At 45.2% G+C, this 27,383-nt stretch overlaps 1 protein-coding gene across 1 annotated transcript in view; it reads left to right on the forward strand.

Annotated features, from left to right (window-relative positions):
• The window catches only part of LOC102817568 (xylosyltransferase 1-like), a 159,113-nt gene that overhangs the window by 91,493 nt on the left and 40,237 nt on the right, over positions 1 to 27,383 (forward strand). Inside the window, exon 5 of the mRNA XM_006872000.1 lies at positions 15,261 to 15,341. Within this exon, the coding sequence (XP_006872062.1) occupies positions 15,261 to 15,341 (81 nt within the window). The remainder of the gene's footprint in view (positions 1 to 15,260; positions 15,342 to 27,383) is intronic.

Genomic DNA, 27,383 nt, shown 5'->3' on the forward strand with positions numbered 1-27,383 from the left:
GAACAGCTACCAAAAGAAAAGAATGTCCACACCTTTATCTCTGCGGCTCTGTCAGGCGTCCGTGGCTGCTCTGATCCGTCCCGGGTTTGGTCTCACCCAAGATGGCGGCTTCTGGAGCAGCTGAGCGTCTCAAATTAGAAAGCAATGGATTTCTTGCTTCTGCCACAAATTCCCCCAGCTGTAAGTCTTCCAACCTTCTAAATATTCCTTTATATGTAGTTCAGAGTTCTGGGAGTCTCCCCTGAGCCTGCTTGGTCGGGTATTCTGTGTTGTTGCTGGCGAAGCTCGCTATTGCATTTCCACCTGATCCGCCATCTTGTTTGCTCCTCCAGGAGTTTATTTTTAATAGTTGGTTTTTCATTCTCAGCACTTGGGGCTTCTTCACTACTATTGATTTAGCATCCTAAACAGTGCCTGGCACATAGACAATGTAGCCTAAAGTGTCTGATGAATGAGCTGGTGGGCATATGGTGGTGTAAATAACAGAGACGTGGGTCCTGCTCTCCTCTAACGTGCAGCATCTTACAACCTAAGCCGTTTAATTTTCGGGGACCCTAGCATTGAAAATCACTCATCAAGGAGATATGAGAATGTGCAGCATTGCCCAGGCATGTGAGTAGGACTCCAGCATATTCTCAGATGGCATTTGCTAAAGCAGAGTTTTTGGTTGGTTGGTTGGTTTTGGTTTGAGTAACAGACTGTATCCATCATTACAGGGACCCAAGGGGAGACTAAGGTATATACCCCTGCCTAAATACCTGTCTAGGAAGGGAGAGAAACACCTGGAAATGAATTACCTTTCCCTACAGAGAAGTGTGTGTGTGTGTGTGTGTGTGAGTGAGAGAGAGAGAGAGAGAGAGAGAGAGAGAGAGAGAGAGAGATCTTCACTAGAGTGAAATAAAACCAGGGATTAAGCTGCCTGGTTGAAACAGGTCCATACAACTTTGATACCTGTGGTTAATAAAGCAGAATTCACTCTATGTTTCCAAGACTAGGTCTGAAGTCTTAGAACTCAACCAAGTTTATGGCACATTGAAAATGTGTGTGGAAGTAAAAGAAGAAGGGAGGGAGGGAGGAATAAAGAGAAGGATAGAAAAGAAGAAGAGGAGAGAAAGGAGGGAAAGACACCTGGAGGTAAAGAGAGGGGGAAATCAGAAGAAATTTGATTCAGATCCCAACCGTAACAACAGCTAGCATATATGGACTGTTTACTTTATACCAAGCACAACGCTGAGTGCTTAACCTCAATGCCTGGTTCCTTTTCGTTCTCACTACAACTCCATTATGCTTGTCAGATTCTGATTCCCATTTTTCAGAAGGTCAGGGCTGCTCAAGAACTTCCCAAGGCTCACCAGCCTGACTCCAGAAGTCTGTTAACTGCTGTCTTCTGCCCTTCTAACAGAAAGAAGGGAAGCTTGAGTTGGCCATCTTCTTTTAGTGAGTTTGTTAAGCTTTTATTGTGAACTGAGTGATAGTTTATATGGGAGAACATCAGTTTTACACTCATTGTTTCATTGCAATGATTCCAGTCTCCTCCATGCATCATCATTCATCATTCAGCAGTATTTGCTTCTATTCCCTCTACTTTTTGGGTTGGTTTTTTTGTTTTTGGATGTACACAGAAATACTCAGGGATATATAACCATTTGAATAACCAAAGGGTACATTCTGCAAGCCTGCCTTCTGGCTGCCATCACACATCCTTTCTCTTTCCATAAGTCTAGAGTCCTCAGCTAGTCTGTCTTTCCATGTTATTATCTCTGCCTCCATCTCTGGTGTTGCTGCCTCTCTGGATAGGGTCCCACACTCTGCTCATGCTCTTCTCCTTGATGGTCCTAGGGTCCTCTGTTCCTGGACTATAAAATTAACTACTCCCCCATTTTTGTTAGAAAACTTGTACCTTTACACTTGTGACAGTTGCAATTCATCATGATAACAATTACTATTGAGTCGTAAGAATCTTATCCCCATCTCCTTTCACTAGACCAATCTAGACAAAATGAAAACTCTTCAGTGGGGCTTTTAGTGAATTTTGAATTTTTCTTTTTCGGTTACTACACATTTTTTAGATTCCATTGACAATTTCCCCAAGATCTCAATGTGAAAAATTGGTGAGAGTGGACCCACTTTGAAGAAATTGAAAGTGAGCTGTCCTGAACCATCACCTGCCCAGCAGAATCCCAGGGTACCCCAGAACACATTAAGAACCACTGATCTCTAGGGCACATTTTCTTTTAAAGCATCTTAGAAGTTTTCTGACCCCAAGCACTGCCAAGTCACTGCCCCAGAGCCTGCATCCTCTGTTGAAACGGCCTGATTTTTGTGTTTTCTTCCGAGATAAGTAAACAGCTTCAGAAAACTGTGGACCAGGAATATACGACACACAGCACTTCATGATACTCCAAGTCATTCTCTTGAGCCAAGGGTCTGTATCTGTTTGACATTTGCACAGGTAGCTACAGCATTGGCTTGGTCATGGGCAGCGTGTGACTTTCCATCTGTCATGCAACTTGACCTTGTTTCAGGGCAGATGGGCTATACACCTGGCAGGCTGCCCAGAGAGGATGCAGTGCTTGGTGAGAGTCAGCTGTCTACCGAGTACCATCCCACCCTGAAATCTGAGCCAGCCTGGTCCAGATCTAGGAGATGAAGAACCTTACTGTATCGTATTGTTGTTGTTAGGTGCCGTTGAATCAGTTCTGCCTCATTGCCACCCTGTGCACAACAGAACGAAACACTGCCCAGTCCTACACCATCCTCACAATTGTTGTTATGTCTACCACTGTGCCAATCCACGTTGTTGGAAATATTTCTCTTTTTTGCTGACTTTCCACTTTTCTAAGCATCATGTCCTTCTCCAGGGCATCATATTATCTCCTGATAAACATGTTCAAGGTAAGAGAGGTGAAGTCTCTCCATCCTGGCTTCTAACCAGCATTCTGGTGCACTTCTTCCAACACAGATTGGTGTGTTCTTTTGGCAGTCAGCACTTTCCGTATTCTTTATCAACACCATAATTCAAATGCGTTAGTTCTTCTCTGGTCTTCTGTATTGCTTGTCCAACTTTCACAAGCATATGAGGTTATTGAAAATACCATGGCTTGGGTCAGGTATACCTTAGTCCTCAGCTGACATCTTTGCTCTTGAATATGTTAAGAGGTCTTTTACAGCAAATTTGCCTAATGGAATATATCATTTAATGATCTGACTGCTGCTTCCATGAGCACTGATTGTTAATCTTACTCATAATAAAATGCAATCTCTAATCTTGGACAGGTAGTAATAGTAGTAGTAATAGCTAACATCTGAGGCGAGGCTACCCACTCTGCAATGAACCTCTGCTACTTACCCCTGCCCGTCATCCATTATCTTACTTCTGGTATTAAATGTCTGTGTTGGATAGGATATTTGTGGTTGCAAGCAACAGAGTATGCTCTCATGTTCCATTTGATCCTCACAGCACCCCTATGATAAAGGTCCTTTATTTTGGTCCCTGGTTTTCTAAAGATGGATTTTGAGTTTCCAAAAGAGCTCAAATAACCAGCGCAAGATCACATAGCTACTGGACCTAGACTTAAACCTACGTATGTGTGCCTTTAGTTCTGCATTTTTAACCACTCCAACTTCCGATTCTTTAGTGATTTGTGCATTAAGGACACCAATCATGTGAAATGGGAATGGATAAATGATCACTGTAGACAATTGCCATCATTTGAACAATCCCGGGAGAGTGCAGAAGGAATGGAAGGGGAAGTATGTTCTGTTCTCAGCCACAGACACAAAGAGAAAACTGAGCAATGTAGTTGAGTTCAGTTTAATAGTCATTTACATTCCTGCCCTTCCCAGTTGATGTGACAACTGAGCCAGTTCTTGCTAGGACAGGATATAACTGAGCAGAGAAAGATGTAGAGAGGGTGTTTGTAACTTAGAGGATGCTATGGACAAAGACTCTCTTTCTCAGATCCAGCACACATGCTGAGCAATCTCTATGGACCATTTACTGAAATGGACACTGGAGATCCAAAGACAAATAGGCACGAGGCTGCCCTCAAGAAACTCCCTGCACTGGGGACATAGATGAATCCAACAATGCCCCTCTCCTGGAACATATGTGAACATATGTGAGCATACATAGCTTATACTTGTGCTAAAAACCCAGGTGTGTAAGATTATAACTGTTGCAGCTTGGTGTAGTGGTGGCAAGGGATGGACATGCCTTTCTGAGCCAAGGATACAGGACCTGCTTTCCAGTGGCGCTCATTTATTGAGCACAGTACTCTGCTGGTTGCTGTCTACGGCATACTCACAACACACAGGCTAGCCGAAACTATTGGCATCTCTGGTTGAAAGATTAGAAGACTAAGGCTCAGGAGCCTGAGGAATTTAATCAAAATCTAACAATAAGAAAGTGGCAAAGCTAAGAGGTAAATTTCCACAAATACTTCTCTGGAACCAGCTATTATTGTAGCCAAGTTTTGATTTTCCCTCTTAAATCATGTTTGTTTTTGAGATTCAATCTTTCATGTCTTCCAAAGTGGGCTTCCACTTCCCCAAAGACCAAATCAAATACTGGCTGGAATTGCCCATTGTAAGGGGGATGCCTCATGGAAGCAGAAGTCAAGAAATCAAGCAATGTATTGCATTAGGCAAATCTGCTGCACAAGACCTTTTCAAAGTGTTGAAGAGCAAAGATGTCAGTTTGAGGACTAAAATGCGCCTGACCCAAGCCATGGTGTTTTCAGTAACCTCATATGCATGTGAAAACTGGACAGTAAATAAGGAAGACTGTAGAAGAATTGATGCTTTTGAGTTATGGTGTTAGAGGAGAATATGGAAAGTGCCATGGGCTGCCAAAAGAACCAACAGATATGTGTTGGAAGAGATGCAGCCAGAGTGTTCCTTGGAGGCCAGGATGACCAAACTTCTCTCTCATATTTTTGACATATTGTCAGGAGGGACCAGTCGCTAGAGAATGGTATCATGTTTGGTAAGGTGGAGGGTCAGAGAAAAAAAGGAAGACCCCCAGCGAGATGGATTGACAAAGTGGCAACATCAGTGGGCTTAAGCATGGCAACAATTGTGAGGTAGGCCCAGGACCAGGCAGTGTTTCGTTCTGTTGTGCATAGGGTCGCTATGAGTCAGTACCAACTCGATGGCACCTAAAAACAACAACAACAAAGGGGGATGCAGAATTTGGTTAACCAATTGTCCTGCTCATTTGAGATGGCTCTCAACCTATGAGGATGACCAGATTTCATAGAATTCAAATACAACCAAATGACTTCACACACACCAGCTGAATGGCAAAGCAGTTCTTCATTCATGATTCAAGAGCCATCATCCTCTGATCTGGCGTCACCCACAGCGCCCTGGCCTCTTAATGCCACATGTCACTGCATGTCCCAGTATCCCTCCACGACACACATGTCACTCCACAGCACATGTCACCCACATCATGTCACTGCATGGCACAGCATTCTTCTACGACATACATCACTCCACAACACACATCACCCATGTCACATATCACTGCATGTCACAGTATCCCTCCATGACACACATCACTCCTCAACATACATCTCTCCATGGAACATGTATCTCTCCACAACACATGTCACTGCATGTTATGTGTCAAACACCATGCCATGCCATGCATATCACTCCAAGATCCATGTGTCACTCCATGTCACAGCACCCCAGGACATGCATGTCGCTGTGTGCAGCCCACAACTTGTCATGTCACATGTGGTGCACTGTGTCACATATGTTGCTTGTGACACACATCTCTGTGCCACATGTGTCACTCCATAACACACACATCACCCCACATTTCAGCCATCCCATGTCACACACGTCAACCAACTAGGCGATGCTACAGAGCAGGGACCCTAGCCATGCTGTGTTCTGTCTGGCCTGATCTGTCTAGGACATGGGGAAAGACGTTTCCCATACACAGAGCATGGAGAAAATGTCAAGTTATTCTGATGACTGTTTTGGCCCAGCTTGAGCATAGCCTAGTGGGCTTGCTGACCAGTCTAGACATTGTCCTGCAGGTGATGGGAACTGCTGGAGGATAACATGGAAGAGATGGTATGATCAGACTCATATTTCAGGAAGGTCCTCATGATTGTTACTTCGAGGGTGGATTGAGCAGAGGCTGAGGCTCTTGCACCATTTTGTCCAGTAATCTTCCTCTTGGTATCCAGCTGTGGTTGTAATTATGACAATAGGTCCAGTAAGAAATAGGATATCTAGCATTTTCTTTACATTCTCTTCTGTGTCTTAACAAAAGTGGGTCTTGCGGTAAGCTTTGACTACATTCTAATCCGTTACTCCCATCTCCAGTTTTCTGGCTCTTGCCTCTTCCTCAGGGAGCTTTGATTTGACCTTTCCTTACTAGTGTTCTGGGAGATTTTCCAGTAGGTCAATGCATAAAACTTCTGGAGAGGTGAGAACAAAGAGATGGCAGTATCTCCTTCCCTGGATAAGCCAGGTAGGAAAATGGGTCCAAATCCATTTTGGAAACCGAGTACATTGGGAGGGAAAAAGTGGCTAGAATTCAGATTCCAGATAAGCCCTGGAGAAAGCCCCCCACCTGGAACAGAAGGTTTGGTCTCTATCAACTCCTGGTGTACAACTTAGGTTCTCCTAGAAAGGACAGAGAAGACTTCAGAATGTGGCTGCTGTCTCTGTGTGAGTCCAGACTCTGTGGAAAATATGGTGACCTCATGCCTGAGGTGTATTCACTGTGTGGAGAGCAGACTTAGCAGGAGCTCAGGTGCTGAGGTCTGAATCTCTACACAACCACCTGGATGACTCTGGACGAGTCATTTCAGTGCCCTGAGTTTCCCTCCTTTCAGCAAATAGACATTCTGAAGAGCAAACCAAGCAGAGGGAATAAAATGTACAAAGGCATGGTTCAGAAATGAATGAGCTTGTTGCTGGCCTCCAAGCCATCTATGGATTCTTCCTTCAAGAAGCACATGGGCTGAGCCCTTCCTGTAGGGCAGGCACTGTGCTGGGCACAGCAGATGCAGACTTGAGCCCTGTGTGCCCAGGCTCTACTTGGCCTTTTGTTGAACATGTCATATGTGTTGTTGGTAAGATCCCAGAAGAAAAGAACAAAATGACACCCAGTCCCTGCTCTTTCCATGACTCTGGCCAGACTCCTGGAAACTCCTCCACAAGGTGCCACCCCACCCAACCGAAGGGGAATCTTAGAGCTATCTGTAGACAGATGAGCACCAGCTGGGGAGAGGGTGCTTCTGCCTGACCTAAAGCTCATTTCTGCCTTCTCCAGGACCTGATGGGTGCTGGAAGGAAACCACCCTGAAATCCAGGAGCTACCAACCTCTGCATGGCAGCTTCCACTCCATCACCCTATAATTTCCTTCTCCCTTCCCACATCTCTGACAGTCAGCATCTTGGTTCTTGTGCGGTGGCTTGAGTCTTTAGCTGTGCCCTTGACCCTTGGGACCAATTCCATGTAGTTAGATTTTATGACCACAAAGAGACTACAAAATGCCCTTTGAGTGAGCACTTCCATATCGAGGAATGTATCCTATGGGAATCTTTCATACCCACAAATGGAAAGATCTAGGTACACAGTTGTCTGTACCTGGAAAGAAAAGGAAGCAGCCTTCATATCCATCACTGTGGGATTGGTTAACCCCATCCAGTAGGACTCTGTGCAGCATTATTAGAATGAAGTTGACCAGTGTGTGCTAATGCAGATGGGACAGCAAGGCAGAACTGTGCTTTACAAAACCATGTGCACGCTTGTTCTCATTTATGCAATGAAATGATGGATATAATATTGTAGCTCAGTCTCTTAGGTTTTCATGACAGTCAATGTGCCTTAATAGATACCAGGCACTTGGAACAATGTCTGGCACTACCTAGTAGGCACTCAAAATATGTTAGTTAATGATAATGTTGTTGCTACTGCTGTCATTTAATTTCTTACCTTGCTATAAAATGTTTTCATATTAATCTTAAAGAAATAGTACAGGATTCTTGGGCACTCCCAGCACAGTGGTTTTCTGTGTACTTGGGATCGTCACTGAAGGAAAAAGTTCCCATTCATGAAGAGTGTGGCACTTCTCCTGTGACCTGCATCCTATGAATGAGGTCTAGCTACCAAGTCATCTTAGTGTGCTCAGGACTCTCTGATGTCAAAAGCAAATATTCTGTGGGGAGCCTCTCTCAGTCATGGGCAAACCAGCACAGTTGGTTTACCAAACTCCATGTGGCCCTGGTATGGTTTAGGAGGTATGCAGGCAAGTAGCCTTTACTGCTTCTCATGTGTAAGAGGAAAGCAAAACACGATATGGAATGCCTTTTAAATATCACCAGTATTATTGCTTAGGATGAAGCTAGTGCGGTACTGAAATTAACTTGAACTATGAGATAACCATCTATGGCCATACCACCCTGAATGAATCCTGGTGTAGCGCAATAGGTAAATGCTCTGGACTGCAAGGTCCATTTGAACTGCAAGGTTGGCGGTTCAAGCTCACCAACTGCTCCTCTGCTATGGGTCAGAACCAACTCGACAGCACTTAACAACAACAACATGAAATAACCACACAGATGATGCATCCATGGGAGAAGCTAGGGGAGATGATGACACAGTATATTCTGAACTTTGAATAAAGGGGCTCCAGTCCTTATTGTGCCCAACTGGCCAGATGCCTGTGCCCCATCCACTACCCTGCTCTATAGTGGTTCAGCAAGTGCAGTCCCGGAGGGCTGCAGCCAGTGAATTAGGTCTGTGCACGGAAGCCTGTCCTGCAGCACCAGGGGTGTGAAATTTGTGCATCCTAACATTCATAAAACACTGAGTGTGATTTGTGACTTACTGCTGTCAGCCTCACCAGTAATCTGTGAGCACTTTGGGCAGAGCCTTCTCAGCATCCCACAAAAGGGAAGCGGTTCTGAGGCACAAGAATGATGGGCTTATTGGCTTATTGGCTCCTGTGTTTGCCTTATCCCGTCCTTGCCCTATGTTCCCATGCCACCTCGGCAGCGTAGGAACCTGAAAGCTGCACCCCCCTCATCCTGTATCTGCTGGCCCTGAGCCGTTAGACAGTCTAGAAGCACAAGATGCTGCAATGAAACCACCAAGGAGCCAGGTTCTCACGTTCTCACCAGGGAGGGACTCCGGGTCCTTCTATGGGGCATTTCCCAAACCATTCCCTGCAGAACCTGGGTATTAATAAACACGTATCAGGCTGCAAACCACAACGTCAGCGGTTCAAACTACCAGCTGTTCCACAGGAGAAAGATGAGGCTTTCTGCTCCCTTAAAGATTTATAGCCTCAGAAATCTGAACCATCTTCAAGGCATTTAACCACCACCACAACAACATTATACAAATTTCAAGAACAGATTTGATACATTAAACACCAAAGACCAAAGACCAGAAGAGTTGTGAGGTGACATCACGAACATCACACAGGAAGAAAGCAAAAAGTCATCAAGACAAGGAAAAAGGAAAAAACCAAAATGGATGTTAGAAGAGACTCTGACACTTACTCTCCAGTGTAGAGATGCTAAAGCAAATGGGAGAAATGAGAAGGTAAAAGCTGAACAGAAAATATCAAAGGGCAAGTTGAGAAGAGAAAAATCAAGTATTATAATAAAATGCTGGTGCTGTTGATCCAGAGACCACAGGGGACAGAGCAAGGCATCAGAGCACCCATATCTCTTCTCCTACACCTGGAGACCATCGAGCCATTCACACACTTGTTCATTCCCTGTCATTTGTGGATGTGTTCTAGTTGTGAAGACCTCGAGCTTTGACAACACTCTGGTTTTGCTCTTTATTAAATGATTGTCACCTCTCAATCTCAGATGCCCCCTCTGTAAAATGAAGATGAACATTGTCTATTTCAAAGGGAACTTTCTGTATGTGATAAGAAGTCCTGGTAATGTGGTGGGTTAAGCACTAGACTGCTCACCAAAGGTTCAGTGGTTCGAACCCACCAGCTGCTCCATGGGAGAAAGGTGAAGTGCCGTTTGCGTCTGTAAAGATTTATAGCCTCAGAAACCCAACGGAGCAGTTCTACTGTGTCCTAAAGCGTTACTATAAGTCAGAATGAACTTGATAGCAGTGGCTTGGTTTGAATATTTAGTTTGTGTCTGTTAAGGAGCCCTGGAGTCGTGGTTTGGCACCACAGGATAAGTGCTCGACCTCAAGGTCAGTTTGAACCTCACCAGCCACTCCTTGGACTGACTCAATGGCACTTAACAACAGTAACAACACAAGGAGTATTGGTGACACACTGGTTTAAGTGCTCAGTCACAAACCAATAGTTCGGTGGCGTGAACCCACCAGCCACTCCATGGGAAAAAGATATGGTAGTTGTCTTTCGTCAGGATAGCAGCCTTGCAAATCCTATGGGCCAGTTCTACTCTGTTCTAGAAGGTCTCTGAGTTGGAATCGATTCGCAATAACAATAGGGTTCATTTTTAATGGATTTTGTGTATAGCAGGAGTCCCTGGGTGGTGTCCATGGTTCTTGTGCTTGCTAACTGAAAGGTTAGAGGTTCGATTCCACCTATAGATACACTAGAAGAAGAAGGTGGTAACCTACTTCCAAGAAACTCAGCCACTGAAAACCCTTATGTACAGTCTACTCTGGCACACCTGGGGTCAGCATGATTCAGAATCAACCTGACAGCAATTTTGTTTTTTAACTCTTTATTGTGAATTTAGTTTACAGAGCAGAGCATCAGTTTTACATCGAACCAATCACACACTTTGTTTCATCTCAACGATTGCAATCCCCTCCATGCAATAAGAGTTATCACACTTCCTCCCTATGCTACCTATTTCCACTCCACCCTCCTTCCCAACCCCTTTGAACCTTGTCTGCAGGCAAATGTTGCCCTTTTGATGTTGAATGGCTAACCATTCCATGATGAGCATACTAGTGGTGTTCCCCTATATTCCTATCAACTACTTCGTTGGAAATTGGGCCACCAGGATGAGTTCTATTCCAGACCAGAAGAGTGACCGTGGTCCATAATCTTGGGTTCATCCAGTCTCTTTCTGATCAGTAAACCCAGTCTTTTTCAAATAATTTTGAATTTTGTTCCACATTGTCTCCCACTCTATCTGGGACTTTCTAATGTGATCCCTATCAGGAAAGTTGGTAGTTGTAGTCGGACTCTATCGAGTTCTGGTCTCAGAGTCATGGAGACTGATGTTCCCATGTTCCATTAGTCCATTGGACTAACTGATTCCAAACACCTGCAGTTTTCATCACTCTTCTTTCCTCTGCACATGGAGAGACCATTCGTTGTCCCTTATATGGACGCTCATGAGTTTTTAAGACCTAGCAGCTTCTCCCCAAAATAGAATCTAGAATATTGTCTTTGTGGACTGTGTTATGTCAGTTGACCATGGTGAACTGATTTGGTATTTTATTGCTTTGTATATAAGGAGCTCTGGTAGCGTAGTGGTTACGAATCAGGCTGCAAACCGCAAGGTCAGCAGTACAAAGCTACCAGCTATTCCGTGGGAGAAAGATGAGGCTTTCTGCTCCTGTAAAGATTTACAGCCTCGGAAACCCTGTACAGGGTTGCTATGAGTCAGAACCGACTCCATGGCACATAACAACACGACATATATTAAATGCAATAAAATGTGGATCTCCCCTAGGATCTGACCCATGATGCACCATCAGTAAATGATGGTAGCTTAGTAACGTATTTTGGAAATCATTTATTTATTCGTCTCCACAGAGCCTTCCATATGGTTCCAATGAATTCATTTTAATATGTATTTATTGACTTCTTTCAACTAAGAGTCCCCAGTGGTTACAGTGATGGGCCCCAGAGCCTTCATCAAGGAGCTGGCCTGGACCAAGAGACATGTCTTCCAATCATTTCAGCATAAGGTGGAAGGAAATTGTTAAAGAGACAGAGATAGATAACAGGGATGCATCGTGGGAGCCACTTGGCAGGAGAGAGAAAAGTGAATGAGGGGGGAGAGAGAAAGACAGAGAGAGCAACTGGGACGGGGTAACATGTCAACAGATCTCAAGCTGTTAATTATCTGGAGAGAACTAAATATTATGTAGGCAATTATCGACAGGCGTCTGAAAGCAACAATGGTAATACTTGGGCTTCAGCCAAATCCCGTCTCCGTTTGGAGGACTGGGAGAAGAGCTTTAGCATTCTGAGCAGGCCTTGTACGCAGAGGGGGGGAGCGTCTTCCTGGATCGGGGCAGCTGAGGTCCCGTTGCCTAACTGCCCAGCCAATGCCAGCTCAAGCCCTTACCCAAAACACAATACCGAGCTTTGAAAAGCAGCTCTCCCCATAAACCCAGGGCCTGGAAAGCAGGCCTCCTCCCCCTCCTTCCCCCAAGATGTCATCTTTTGAGACGATTTCATGTGGAAGCATCGCTAAGTAAATTCACTGAATGCCTATTCATCCCCGTCAGATGGGGACTCGGTGAAGCGGTAAATGTGAAAATGGCCTCAGCTCTCGGCAATGAAAGGCACTGTCTGGGGTTGCCAAGTGGAGCTGCTGCCGCTGACCCTGGGAGGCCTGCTGCTTTTCAAGAGGGGGCCCCCGGAGCCCGGCCAGCCCTCCAACCCTCCCACTTAGGAGAGGCCCCCATTTATTATTCCTGCTGCCGGGACCCATTCAGAGGTTAACTTGTCCCGTATCCATCAGGATGACAATAATGAACTGTTGCACAGAGTGGCAGAGAGGGGGCTGGTAAACCAGCACTGCTAGGACATGAGATGGAATGGTCCTCTTTCTGGTTTGGGAAGAAGAGTGGCCCTCAGTTTTTAGAGGCTGATTTTGTCTCTGCCTCACTCAGCAGTGAAGCAGGTATCTCCCACACAGGCTCCATGTAGCTCAGTGCCTGGTGCATGTGGGTTTTACCTCGACTTCCTGTGTGTGTGCTTGATGTGCCACAGATTGGAGGGCATTGGCAGGCGCTTCTACAGCTGCTTTTGGATGGGTATTTACTTCCATGATGGGATGAGCCACCGCAGGGCTCATTCTTGCTACAGCATCTCTTCACTGCTCAACACCCCTCCGCTGGAGTCCTGATTGGTCAACCTGAGTCATCCAATCACAGAGCAGGGGCTTAGAGTGGTGAGATGGAGTTGCAAAGAATAAGGAATGGGGTTCCCTTGGATTCAATAACTGGGAAGCAAAAGAGCCTAGCAGCTGGCATTTACTGTGCTCCTACTGTATATCTTTAGGAGTCCTGGTGTGGTACTATAGGATACACACTAGACTGCTAACTGCAAGGTCAGCAGTTCAAACCCACCAGTCGTTCTTTGGAAACCCTCTACAGAGTTGATATGAGTCAAAATGACTCTCTAGCACTTAACACCACCAACTATATGTCTTTAAACCTGGCGTAGTGGCTAAGCCCTTGACTACTGAGTGAAAGGTCAGCAGTTCAAACCTACCAGCCACTCTTGTGGAGAAAGCTATGGCAGTCCACTTCCATGAACATTACAATCTTGGAAACCCTCTGGGGCAATTCTACCTTGTGCTGTGTGGTTGCTATGAGTTAGGGTTGGGTTGGGTTGGGTTGGGTTGGATTTGGGGTTATTTGTGTGCCCATTCAGTGGATATGCATGCAGCATCTACTATGTGCTGCTGTTACGGCTGTTGTGTACCACACATTGATTCTAACTCATAGCAACGTCATGTGACAGAACAGAGCTGCCCCATAGGGTATTCTAGCTGTCGTCTTTACTGGAGCAGATTACCAGATCTTTTTTCCTTGCAACTACCGGGTGGAATCAAACCACCAAACTCTTGATTTGTAGCGAGTGCTTAACTGTTGGTGCCACCAGGTCTTGGAGTCCACTTGACAGCAACTAGAAAAGGACAATATGATGATTGTTCGGTGTTTGGGGCATGTTTCATTCCCACTGCCATGTGAGGCCAGAGAAAGCTTATCCTTGGATACAGCTAGGAGTCCCTCCATGGCACAGATGGTTAAGCATTTGACTACTAACTGAAAGATACCCAGAGGTGCCTCGCAAGAAAGACCTGGCATTCTGCTTCCTAACAGTTACAGCCTCGAAAACTCTGTAGAGCCCAGTTAGCTCTGACACACATGGGTCATCATGAGTCTGAATAGATTCTATGGGATCTGGTTTGGTTTGGGGTTTTGGGGACACAGCTGGGTTCAAGTGGAGCTGCGGTCTGTCCCTCACCAACCTGCCTACAGAGCCCAGACATCCCTTGATCTTCCCAAGAGAAATCTTCCTCTCCTCGGCCTTAACCCTTTCCCGCTAAAGTAAAACTCGCTGAGCTGGGAAGTCTGGTGATAAAGAAGCCGTCACAGCAGCACCATTTACCTGTTTGGGTTTATTCAGCAGAAGAGGCAACTGCGTTGCTGGCAGATGGAGACCCGTGTGACTGCCTTTTAAAACACTGTCACAGCTGTATGCTCAGGCTGATTAGCTGTGACTACACCGCCAGCACCGAGATTGATGGCGATAAATTTGGGATAACAATGTTGGGGGCTGTGTCATCCATTTGTAGTGCACTGCAGTTTTTGTTCAAGCTCTCTCCTTCAGCAGCCCAATGGTTACCGAGAACTTGACATTCAGACATTGACGGATTCATTCATTCCTCCAAACAGATTTGAGGGAGTCCATTCAAACTCACTGTGATTCATTCCTTGATTCATTCAGCACATATCCACATAGCTCCTACTTTGTGCCAGTGATGTCCCAGTCCAGCTGGGTTCCTGTCCACCCAAAACTTGTGTCCCAGCGTAGACAAGTTCACTGCATTCGTAGTGATAAGACCGCAAAGCCAATGGTGATGTGATAAAGGTTGGAGGTGCTTCGTTAGATCAGATGGACAGAAAAGACCTCTCTGAGGATGTGGCCTTCTAACTGATGACCGAAGCAGGTCAGCATTGGGCAGATGCAGCACCTAACACCCTAAGCACAGCAAGTGCAAGTCCCAGAGATTGCTGTGTGTTGAGCATTTGTTCACTTAGGGTTTGCCCAGGTCAGTGTTAGGCACTAGGTGTGCCAGAACAAATACGATACTTCACTTGCCCTAATGGAGTGTGGATCAGACAACCTGTATTTCTGTAGTGTGGTAGGCTCAGTGAGGGTGCAATGGGCAGGCTCAGGTCTCCCTCTCTGTGAATGAAAGTGGGGCTGGTTTCTGGGACGATGGGGTGGGGAGGAGCCAAGACTCAGAGCCCCGCATGGTCTCTGGAGGACCCTGATTTTGCTCTCCTTTTGTTTCCACAGGACAAATGACCAGCTGGTGGCATTTCTCTCCCGATATCGCGATATGAATTTCCTGAAATCACACGGCCGGGACAATGCAAGGTACCACATGGTCTCCCTCCCCTGGTACAGAATGGAAATGAACATGGGAGCGGTTATTTAAAGATTCCTTCTAGGCTGGTTTGATGCTGCCAGAGAACTAGAGGATGGAGAAAGGTGTGGTTTGGGTATGTGTTGGGTATTTTCACATAGGATCTTGAAATGATCCTTCTTGTCAGCCCAGGAGAGAGAGGGGAGTTAACAGCCCACACCATGTCATAGTCCTTGATACTTTTTTTCCCAAGTACTTTCATTTATTTTGTCTCATTGTTGTTCTTTTTAAGTGCCTTCCAGTTGATTCCAACTCGGCGACCCTGTATAGGGTTTCCAAGGAGCTGCTGGTGAGTTTGAACTGCTGACTTTGTGGTTCAAACTGACCTTGCGGTTCAATGCTGATCCTATAGTGCCACACCAGGACTTATTTATCTTGTGGCAACCCATATTGGGTTGTTAATTCCCACTTTATTGATGGGAAGACTGAGGCCACAGTTTTAAGTGATGTCCCCAGATCATTCATCCAATCAGTAGCTATTTACTGAATGCTGGCTAGATGTCCTGCACCATCCTGGTGGTGAACAACACAAAGTCCTTCCTTTCTTGGAATTTACTCCCTAGTAGAAAAGCAATCTCATACCTGCATGGACCTAAACTCAGGTACCCTGACTCCCAGCCATGTTAGCCCTCTACTGTCTCATGCCCAACATCTGCAGGGATTTGGAGGCACCCAGAGCCCCCATCTGTATCCTCTGAGTCTTTCCCATTTAGAATGAGCAATGCCAGATAGGATCACAATAGTACAGCTGAGAGCTGAACCCAGATCTCATGGCCCGAGGTGGGCTAGAAAGGGATACAGTATTGAACGCCCCCTGTAGGAGAGATAACAAAATTGTTTTGCCATCTGACATAACCTGTGGCATTGAGTCGATTCCAACTCATAGTGACCCTGCTGGACAAGAGTAGGACTTAGCTATAGTGTATTGGGCTGTGAACCGCAAGGTCAGCAGTTCGAAACTACCAGCTGTTCCGCGGGAGAAAGATGAGGCGTTCTGCTCCTGTAAAGATAAACAGCCTTGGAAACCCTATACAGGGTCGTTATGAGTCGGTTCCGACTCCATGGCACATAACCACCACCGTAGTGTTTCCAAAGATGTCATCTTCACAAGAAAAGAGTGCCTGCTCTTTTTCCTGTGGAGTGGCTGATGTATTCCAACCACTGACCTTTCAGTTAGCAGCCAAGCACTTAACTATCTTGTCACCAGGACTCCTTATTGTCATGTGACGTACCAAACCGAAAAGAAAAAAAAAAAATCCCCGTGCGATGATTCCAACTCACGTGCTCCAGAGTAGACCTGTGTCCCCAGAGTTATCTGGGCTGTCGTCTCACAGAAGTACATCCCCAGGCCTTTTCTTCCACGGTCCCAGTGAGTGGATTCAAACTGTCAACCATTTAGCTAGTAGCCAAGAGCAAACGTTTGTGCACCCAGGGGCCTCAATCCCCTCCATCCATTAAAATCAATCCGGGGTCACACTGAGACCCTGTCTTTGAGCTCAGAGCTCATGGGATACTTTTCACGTGTTGGGTTTGGTTCCTATGTTGTTGTTTTGTTTTGTTTCTAATTTAGGTGTTTTATTTGGAAATGACTTCTTGTTGTTGTTGTGAGGTGCAGTCGAGTGTGTTCTGACTCATAGCAATCCCATGCACAACAGAAGGAAACTACACCTTCCTCACAATTGTGAAAATGAATGTTGCTGTTAGGTGCCATTGAGTCGGTTCCTATTGAAAGCCAGCAAAATTTCCCATGAACACTCAGACTCCCAGATGTTTTTGTTTTGTACCCTGGAGTTGGTTCCGACTCACAGCGACCTTGCATAGGGTTTCCAAGGCTGTAAATCTTTATGGAAGCAGAAATCATCCTCTTTGATTCCCAGCTAGTCTTGAAACATCACAAGTTCCAAGAAATCCATACCCAAGTTTTCTAAGGCAGCTGCCATGTGGATCTCAGGCAAAGCTGGTTCCTTTCCTTCAGGGTCCCTGTGAGTGGTCAGTATGCATCTTGCTGAATTTCCTGTCAGCCATTGCTGGTGGAAATGGCACTTTGGCTGGCTCTGTGACTCTGTTTACCCATTCATCCACAGCTGGGGAGGGACAAAAGCCAACAGTGAGCTTTATGTATTTCTCGAGCTTTCAAGAAGTAACCCCTAAATTCTTGTGTTGTATAATTTTCCTCAATTTTAATTCCGATTGTCATTCAGTGCACCATTTATAGATTTTTTTTTTTTTCTGTCCCACCCAAAGCCTAAATTCTTTACATTTAAAAAGAGCTCCTGGCTTGAAACAGCTTTGTATATTAGCACAGATTATAATGGGGCATTTAGGCCCCCAAGAGCGGAGAGGCCTGGACGGGTTACTAAGAGGCAGTTTTGTCACTGTACCTTGTGGTCTTGCTATGTTGGACACTTTTCCTAAGGGATCAAATCCACCCTTACAGCCACTCAATGCAAAAGTAAGAAGGATACTCCCATTTGTCCTAACATGGGATGGGAGCTTTGGGAATTTAAATGGTTTTCCCAAGGCTACAGAGCAGGTGAGTGCTTGAACTTGAACCCAGGTCTTTCTAGGTCTGGGCAAGATTCCATGAAGGTGCTTAGTCACCTGAGCTGGTCTGGATACTGGTGTTCATCCCTGAAGTGGAGAATGAAGACCTATCTTCCCCTTCAAGTAACCTTGTGCTAGTAAACTTGTATCATGAGAAAGGAGCATATTCTTAGTGGAGAAACTTGTGTCTGAATCACTACTATTGTTGTCGCAGCCTCAAAACTCACTGCCCCAGAGCCCATTCCAACTCACAGTGACCGGTATAGGAATTCCCAGACTGCAGATCTTTTTTTTTTTTTTTTGGTGTTTTATTGTGAGTTAATGTGATAGTTTACATGGAAGAACATTAGCTTTACATTCATCCTATCTTATATCATTACATTGCCATAGTTATAATCCCCTCCATGCATCATCAACCAACCAAAGGGTATATCCCACAAGCCTGCTCCCTGGCGTCAGCACACAGCCCCTCTCCCTCTCTGGGTCTAGAGTTCCTAGCCGCTCCATCTCTCTACATCATCGTCTCTGCCTCCATCTCTGGTGTCACTGTTTCTCTGGGTAGGGTCCCACTCTCCGCTTTTCCGCTTTTCTCCCGTGATGGTCCCAGAGACCTCCGCTCCTAGACTGCAAAGTCAACCACGCCCCTCCTTTTGTTATATAACTTCTACCTTTACATTTCCAACCCTCACAGTCAGAGACTGCAGATCTTGACAGCACTTAATAACAACCTTATCTGCATAGGAGGAGACAGCAGCCTCATCTTTCTCTCACAGAGCAGCTGGTGGGTTTGAACCTCTAGCATTGTGGTTAGCAGCCCAACACCTAACCCCCAGTGATACCAGGGCTCCTTTGTTTTCAGCCTGTTGTTGTTAAGTGCTGTCGAGTCAGTTCCGACCCATAGTGAACCCTGTATAGGGCTTCCAAGGAGCGGCCAGTGGGTTTGAACTGCCGACCTTGCAGTTAGCACTCCAGTGTTTCCTATGACACCATGCCAGTCATTATTTATTCTCTGGGCTAAGTGTTTGGCTGCTAACCGAAAGCTTGGCATTTGAAGCCCACCAGCTGTGGTAGCGTAGTGCTTACAAATCAGGCTGTGAACCTCAAGGTCAGCAGTTCGAAACTAACAGTGGTTCCGCAGGAGAAAGAGAGGTGTTCTGCTCCCATAAAGATTTACAGCCTTGAAAACCCTGTACAGGGTCGCTATGAGTCGGAACTGACTCCACGGCACGTAACCACCACCACCAGCAGTAGCTTCCAGAAAGAAAGATGTAACGATCTGACTCCATAAAGATCTACAGCCTCAGAAACCCTGTGGGGCATGGGCAGTGTTACTCCAGCCGACAGCGCTGCTATGAGTCTGAATTGACTGAATGTCAGGTTTTGGGGTGCACTGTTTAAAAGAATCCTTACTGGCACACTGGTTAAAGTATTCAACTACCAACTGAAAGGTCAGTGGTTCACACCCACCAGCCACTCTGCAGAAGAAGTTGTGGAAACAAGCTTACATACAGACTGACAGCTTTAGAAACCCGATGGGGTAGTTCTTGTTGATGTTAGGTGCCATCGAGTCAGTACTGACCCATAGTGACACTATGCACAACAGAACGAAACACTGCCCAATCCTGGGCCAACCTCACTACTGTTGCCACGCTTGAGCCCATCAATGCTGCCACTTGGCCAATCCATCTCATTGGGGGGTCTTCTCTTTCCTAACCCTCCACCTTACCAAACATGATATCCATCTCCAGCGACTGCTCCCTCCTGACAATATGTCTGAAGTATGAGAGACGAAGCTTGGCCATCTTGGCCTCCAAGGAGCACTCTGGCTGTACTTCTTCCAAAACAGATCTATTGGTTCTTTTGGCAGTCCATGGCACTTTCAATATTCTCCTCCAACACCATAACTCAAAGGCATCAATTCTTGTACGGTCTTCCTTATTCACTGTCCAGCTTTTGCATGCATTTGAGGTTATTGAAAATACCATGGCTTGGGTCAGGTGCACCTTAGTCCTCAAGCTGACATCTTTGCTTGTCAACACTTTAAAAGGGTCTTGTGCAGCAGATGTGCCTAATGCAATACGTCGTTTGATTTCTTGGCTGCTGCTTCTGTGGGTAGTTCTACTTCATACTATATGGTCGCTATGAGTCAGCGTCAACTCGAAAGCAATGGGTTGGGTTGAGTTTGGTGCTAGCAAGTGGGAATAGCACATAGCAGGAGAACATGGGCTTTGTGGGTACACTGCCGGGGCAGTCAACCTGTGCTGGCTGTGTTAGATTGCATAAGTTACTTGGCCTCTCTGATCCTGTCCCCTTACCAGTGCTACAGATGTATTCATGATCCTGCACTCATAGCGTTGTTGAAAGGATTGTGTGAGGTACTGCACATAGAAGATTTGGCAGGTAGAAATGCTTGATGAAGATGATGCTGATGGTGATGTCAATGACAGTTGCATTGTCATGATAAACATAAAACTACTATAGTGCTGATGAGATGAGGAATAGATGGTAGGAAGGGTCCCAAAAGTTGTGCCTCTGAATGTTGAATGTTGAATGTTGAATGTCTCATACCCACCTGACATAAGATAGGCGAAAGGCAAAATTCCATGGGTACAGCTGCCCCTCCCTCCAAAATTTGAACGCCTACGGCTCTTTAGATAGAACAGTTCTCAAATTGCAAGACTCAAGCATGAATCCTCAGCTGGGATTCTTTCATTTCACTCAATTAAGGGCAGTAATTCACTATTCATTTAATAGTCAAATGAGCCAGTTTGCCCTCTGCGGCACTTTGTTAGAAGAAGCCATGCCTGCTTCAGGGACAGTTGGAGCCATGGCCCACCTTCCATCCTGTCTCCGACATGTGCAGAGCTAGGCACAGCTCCACACTGGTTCCCTCACTGCTCAAATGTGAGAAAGGGTTCTTCTGGTGGGAACTGACAGAAACCCAGCTCAAAGTAGCATAAGAGTTATTACATTATATCCTGTAATAGAACATTGATTGATATGCTGATTTCAGGTATGGCTCGATCAAGCAGCTCCAACAATACTGTCAAGCCCAGAGTCTGTGAGTTCTGTTTTTCTTTGTGTTGGTTTAATTTGGGACTCCATGGGGTGACCCCTGGACTGTGTATTTGTTTCGTTTGCTAGATAAGGAAACAGATTCAGAGAGACAGAGTGGCTTCCACAGGTCACACAAGGAGGACAGGGCAAGGACTCAAACCCAGGTGACTTTGTCCCCAAGCCTCACAATGAACCCTTCCCTTCATTCTAGTCCTTCTTCCGTTCAACATCTAGACAGCTTGGAGGCTGCCATGCTGCGTCTCTGGGCTTCATTTTCTCTGTTATAAGGAAGGGGTTGAATAAGTTGGTCTCCAACATCCTGGACCAGCCCAGGAAAAAGAGCAGATGATAGAAGCAGAGAGCTTGAAAGACGAAACAAGAAGAGACAAAAAGCTAGCAGTGAGATAAAAATAGACCACGGGGCGCCTCTGTGTTTAGTTCCATGTGGTTCCTAATGGCAGCATTGACCTTCTGTCCCCATCTCCTGCCTTTAGCTGCCAATTTGGACTTCCAGCTCCTGCTGCGAAAAGATGGCATGAAGGCAAACTCGTATTTTAATAGCTGCCAAATTGATGCTCACTGTTCCTGTAATTAAATGAAGGGGGAGTGTTGTGTTCATTGCTTCTCCTTGCTTTCCTCCAAATAACAAAGTAACTCAATGGAGTAGAGGACATGGAGCAAAGTGATCATCTTCCCAGGTCTACAGGGTCCTTCAGCCCTACTCACAGGCACCCAGAAAAGCAGCTTGTCCCTTGTGCCTCCCCAGTAGCTCCTGCTTTTGTTCTGGAAACATCAGAGAGTTGCCTACATCCCTGCCACCTGCATAAATCCAGGTGCGTTCCTGGGCACAGCCCCCTTACAGGGAGATGGAAAGGAAAATTCTGCTCGCTCTTCTAGAATGTGGCTTTCTCGAGAATCCTCCCTGTCCTGTTTGATGTAACTTCTCCACCTAGCTCAGGTGACGGTTAGCCTAGGGACACACTGAGGGGTGGTGTCAAGACCATGCACCATGTAGAAATGCCAACTCTGGGACTTTACTCTCCATGCCTCTGTTTCCTCATCTTTATAAAATCTAGTATGTGGCAATGGAGTGACCACAACAGGCACTTCCTCTTGTGTTACCTCATTCCAGTCTCACTTGATAAGTATGATCCCATTGTACAGGTGATACGGCTGAGGCTTGGAAGGCTACTAGAAGCTTGCTCACAGGTGTTTGACTAGTGAAGGGCAGAGCTGAGACAAGACCTGGTTCAGTCTGACCTTAAGGCCTGCGCTCCTTATTACCCATGATAGCTGGAAAAGAAAACAACTGCAGGTGATCAGATGAAAGAGCAAACTTCTGCTGACTTCAACAGAAGCAGGGAGGGAAATTAGACCCAGCATTTCCCAAAGTGTGTTCTTGGTCCCCAAGCAATGTGTGAAATTATTTAATTGTTCATAAAATAATATAGTGTGAAAAATTAAGTATTGATTTTATCCTTTGTCAACAAAAATTTAGCCCATCTGACCCATGATTCCATGGATATCATACTTAGAACAGGCTAAGTTTAAAGACTTGGACTATTGAAAATTAGTACAGAAAATCTGAAGAAACTCTTGTCTAGATGCCTCATGAAGCACATAGCATAGCAGATGGGAAACTAGACTCAGAAGCCAGGCTGCCAGGGTTCAGATGCTGGCACTAAGCACTGACTAGCCATGTGACCTTGCATAAGTGGCATCAGTTACTGTATCTCAGTTTTCTCATCTGTAAAATGGGAATGATAAGAATATCAATCTAATAGAGTTGTTGTAAGGATGCATGTGATAACATATAATAAACTCTTGGAAGAGTTAGGGCTACATATTTATTGCTCAATAAATGTTATGGTAAAGATGATAATGGTGATGATGATAATAATGGTAATTATCATAATGGTAATTTGTTGTTGTTGCTAAGTGCAATCTAGTTGGTTCTGACTTATAATGACCCTTTATAGAGCTTCCAAGGTGCGTCTGGTGAGTTTCAACTGCCGACCTTGCAGTTCAAACCAACCTTGCTGTTCAGTGCTTATCCTACAGCACCATACCAAGACCCCAATAATGGCAATGATGGTAATAATGGTGATGAGGTGACAGTGGTAATGATGGTGGAGACAGGAATGATGCTGATAATAATGGTGATGGTGATTGTAATGGTGAAGATGATGATGATGATAAAGGTGATGATGGTGATGTTGGTGATGATGGTGGTGATGGAGACAGTAATGACAGTGTAATAATGGTGGTGATTTTAATGGTGGTGCTGGTGATGATGGTGATGATGGTGGTGATGATGGTGATGGAGACAGTAATGACGGTGATAATGGTGATTTTAGTGGTAATGATGGTGATGATGGTGGTGATGGAGACAGTAATGACAGTGTAGTAATGATGGTGATCATGGTGATTTTAGTGGTGGTGCTGGTAATGATGATGGTGATGGTGGCGATGGTGATAATAAAGATGGTGATGATGATGGAGAAGAAATGAGAACAAGTCTTGAACAATGGTATACATCTAATGAACATTTGAAAACAGCTCTTAGCATTGCAGATGTAAGAAGACCAGACAGTTAAGAAGCCAGGAGAGGCTCCTTCCCCCAGGAAAGATGCCACTTGAGCTGCTTTCTTCCTGTTCCCGGGTCTGGACTTGTCCTGCTAAAGGCAGCACCGCCCACTGGCATCCAGCATGGCAGTGTTAGCAGCTTCAGCAGACCCCATCCCATGACATTGAACTAACCTTCAGACCTAAATCTCTCTTGATATATAAACAGGCAACTGTTTAACCAAAAAGTTGGCAAGTCTGCCGAGATCCTGGCCAGGAAATTCCTCCAGGCAAATCTGCTTTCAGGAGGTCCTTTGGTGCCAAGTAGCTTATCGAGAGACCGGCTTTCTCCCCAGCTGCCTTGTAGCACCATGATTGATGTGAGGAGATAATTAATATCGCATCTCCAATGGAGAAAGCAGATTGCATTCTCTTTTGCTCTCCTTATGCCCAACCAGTGAGATGACCACTGTCTGCATGTTCTTTTTATTTAATCCAATGATGGTGCACACAGACCTGTACACACAGCCTCCCCCAGCCTTAGCATGTGTTACAGAGGTCAGCTTTGCAATTTCTCCTTTTAAAAAGACAACACACATAGAAGTTAGACAAAAGGCCAGAAGGAAATTATCTTCTCTTTGTCACCTCTGAGGGGCAGAGGTATGATTTTTATTTTCACCTTTCTGTTGTTTTCATTTTCCAAGCCTCCTATAAAGGCCAAGCATTATTTTTATAATTAGAGCAAACAGCAATAAACATTTTTTTAAAAAAAGCTATATGATGGGCTTCTGACCTGAAAAGCAACGACAGCAGAGACTGTGGCAGAGGCAATGACGTAGAGAGATAGAACAGCTGAGGACTCTAGGCCCATGGACTCAGAAAGGCTTTGTACCAGCAGGCAGGCTTGCAAAATATTCCCTTATATATAATATAAACAAATATGTATTTTCTGAGTGAAATGTGCACATAAAAGGGGAGGGGGGATAGAAGTAAATACTGTTAACTGATGGTATGTAGAGGGGATTATAATTATTGCAACAAAACAAAATAAGATTTGTTGAATGTAAAGCTGATGATCTGCCCAATAGACTTTCACTCAATTCACAATCAAAGCTTAAAAAAAAATTAGCCTTCAACATGCCTTTGGCAAGTTCTCCAAGTTCTCATTGGCACAAGATGTCTTGGGGGCTGTGAGTTATGATTCAGGGTCTCACATGGAATGATGAGCACAGGTTACAGAGCTCAGAAACTCCAGGTTCCAGGATTAGAGCTCCTGACTTTTCATTTCTTCTTAGGTTTCGTTTTCTTGCTTCCTTGAATATCAAACCTCTCTTCTCATAGGTGGATGATAACAGGCAGTAGTAAACCTTAAGAAGGTTTGGAGTCCCTAGAAAGTCCCTTGGCTGTGAACTGAAAGGTTGTCAGTTCAAGTGCACTCAGAAGCACCTCAGAAGAAAGGCCTGGCAACCTACTTCTGCAAAATGAGCCATTGGAAACCCTATGGAGCACACACAGGGTGACCATGAGTTGGCATCGACTCAATGGAAACTGGTAACAGTGGCACATAAATAAAGTGGAGGGTTTTCTTTGTGCCAGAAGAGACTGCACTAAGTCCCTCACTCTCTTAGGCTCTGTTCCACACACGCGGTAGATAACCTTCTCTTTTCATCTTCATCACCATCTTAATAAGTGGTGGTGAATAATAATGAGGAGGTGAAGGAATTCTCCCAAGGCCTTACTGCTGGTTAGTGGCAAGGAGGGTATTCACATGTTGGCACGGCAACTCCCTGATATAAGCACACCCATTTTCCACACGGGGAAATGGATGGTTAGAAAGATCAGACAGCATACAGCTTGCAAGTGGAATAACAGGGTTGAGCCCAAGCAGCCTGGCTTTGGAGGCTGGGCTGTGAACCACCATACTACCTAGACTGTGAACCTTCTCACCATGTCCCGGCCCTGTGAGCTTACGGACAGGTCTGGTTCTCGCTTCTGCCTTTTTACTGTTTTTCATGTACGTGCTATTTCTTTCACTTATAAAGTTCCTCCCCACATCAACTGACTCCTTCTCTCCTCTTAGAGTTGAAATAACACCTCCTCAATGAAGCCTTCCCTAGCAATCTTCTTTAATTAAGTCCCAGTCTCTTCTTTTCTGCCATCATTTTTCCTTCACAGTGCTTATCGTAATACGCAGATACATATTTAAATCTTTCGTATTTGTTTATGTCCACTTGCTTATTCAAGGCAGTGGTTTTTACAGCCTGTGGCTAACAGTATGGAAACCCAGAGATAAGAGGAAGAACTAGATGGTGGGTGGGCCAGAGCTGTGCCTCTGAGTGTTGAGTGTGTATCGCTTTCTTGCCGCTAAGCAACTATGCAGCCTTGGGAAAAATCTCTTAGCCTCACTGTGTCTCTGTTCTTTCATTTGTAAAATGAACCCTCATAAGGGGTGATGAAGATTAAATGAAATCATGTATATTTGGTATGTGGAACAGGGCCTAATGCATAATAGTTTATGCTCATTATGCTTATTTCAAAGCATACACACACACACAAATTACCATTGAGTCAATTCTAACTCGTTCACTGTAGTGTGTTACAGACTAGAACCGTTCTATAGTGTTTTCATGACTGTAATCTTTGTGAAAGATGATTACCAGGACTTTCTTCTGCAGTGCCTTTGGATGGGTTCAGTTGCCAATCTGAAAGTTAGTAGTTGAGTATAAACTATTGCTCCAGTTGGTGACCTGAAGCATAGTAAGTGCTCATAGCAAGCGCTAATAAATGGTTTCTGTTGTTAGTACCCTTGACTCATAGTGACCCATGTACAACAGAACCAAACACCACTAGGTCCTGCACCACCCTCACAGTTGTTGCTATGTGTGAGCCCATTGTTGCTGCCACTGTGTCGATCCATCCTCATTGGGGGTCTTCCTCTTTTTCACTCACTGTCTACTTTACTAAACAGGATGTCCTCTTTAAGGGCTGGTCCTTCCTGACAACATGTCCAAAGTACATGAGATGAAGTCTCTCCATCCTCACTTCCAAGGAGCATTCTGGCTGTGCTTCTTCTAGCAGGCCGTGGTATAATCAATATCCCTCACCAACATTATCATTCAGAGGCTTCAATTCTTCAGTCTTTCGTAGTCGTTGTCCAGCTTTTGCATGCATATCAGGCGATTGAAAATAAATGATAGTTATTATTATTTTCAGGAGTCCTGGTGATTCTGTGGCTAAGCACTCAGCTGCTCATTAAAAAGTCAGGGGTTCAAACCCATTAGAAGCTCTTTGGGAGAAAAGACTTGGCATCCTGTTCCCATAAGGATTGCTGGTTAGTTGGTTATGTGCCATAGAATCAGTTCCAACTCTTAGAGACCCACTATAGGGTTTCTGAGGCTGTACATCTTTATGGGAACAGAAAGCTTCATCTTTCTCCCGCTGAGTGGCGAGTGGATTCTAACTGCCAACCTTGCAGTTAGCAGCCCAACTTGTAGCCCACTACACTACCAGAGCGCCTTCCCATAAGGATTTCAACCTAGGAAAGCCTGTAGGGCAGTTCTCCTCTGATCCATTTGATCTCTATCAGTTGGAATCAACTTGAAGGCACACAGTAACAATGGCATTCTAACTGAGTCCCTCTCCCTATGATCAAAAGGCAGGGATCAAGTTCATCTTACTCACAATCAGTTCTCAGCACTTGAACCAGGGCCTGTAGTGTGGGAGGTTTTCTCTGGAGCTGCTGAATGGCTGAATGACCCCAGTCTCCTTGCTCTTCTAGTGAATGTAGTATGTAGCAGTGGCCATGGCCAAACTCCAAGCGCATGAGC

Source organism: Chrysochloris asiatica, unplaced genomic scaffold, assembly GCF_000296735.1.
Source record: "Chrysochloris asiatica unplaced genomic scaffold, ChrAsi1.0 scaffold00178, whole genome shotgun sequence".
NCBI lineage: Eukaryota > Metazoa > Chordata > Mammalia > Afrosoricida > Chrysochloridae > Chrysochloris > Chrysochloris asiatica.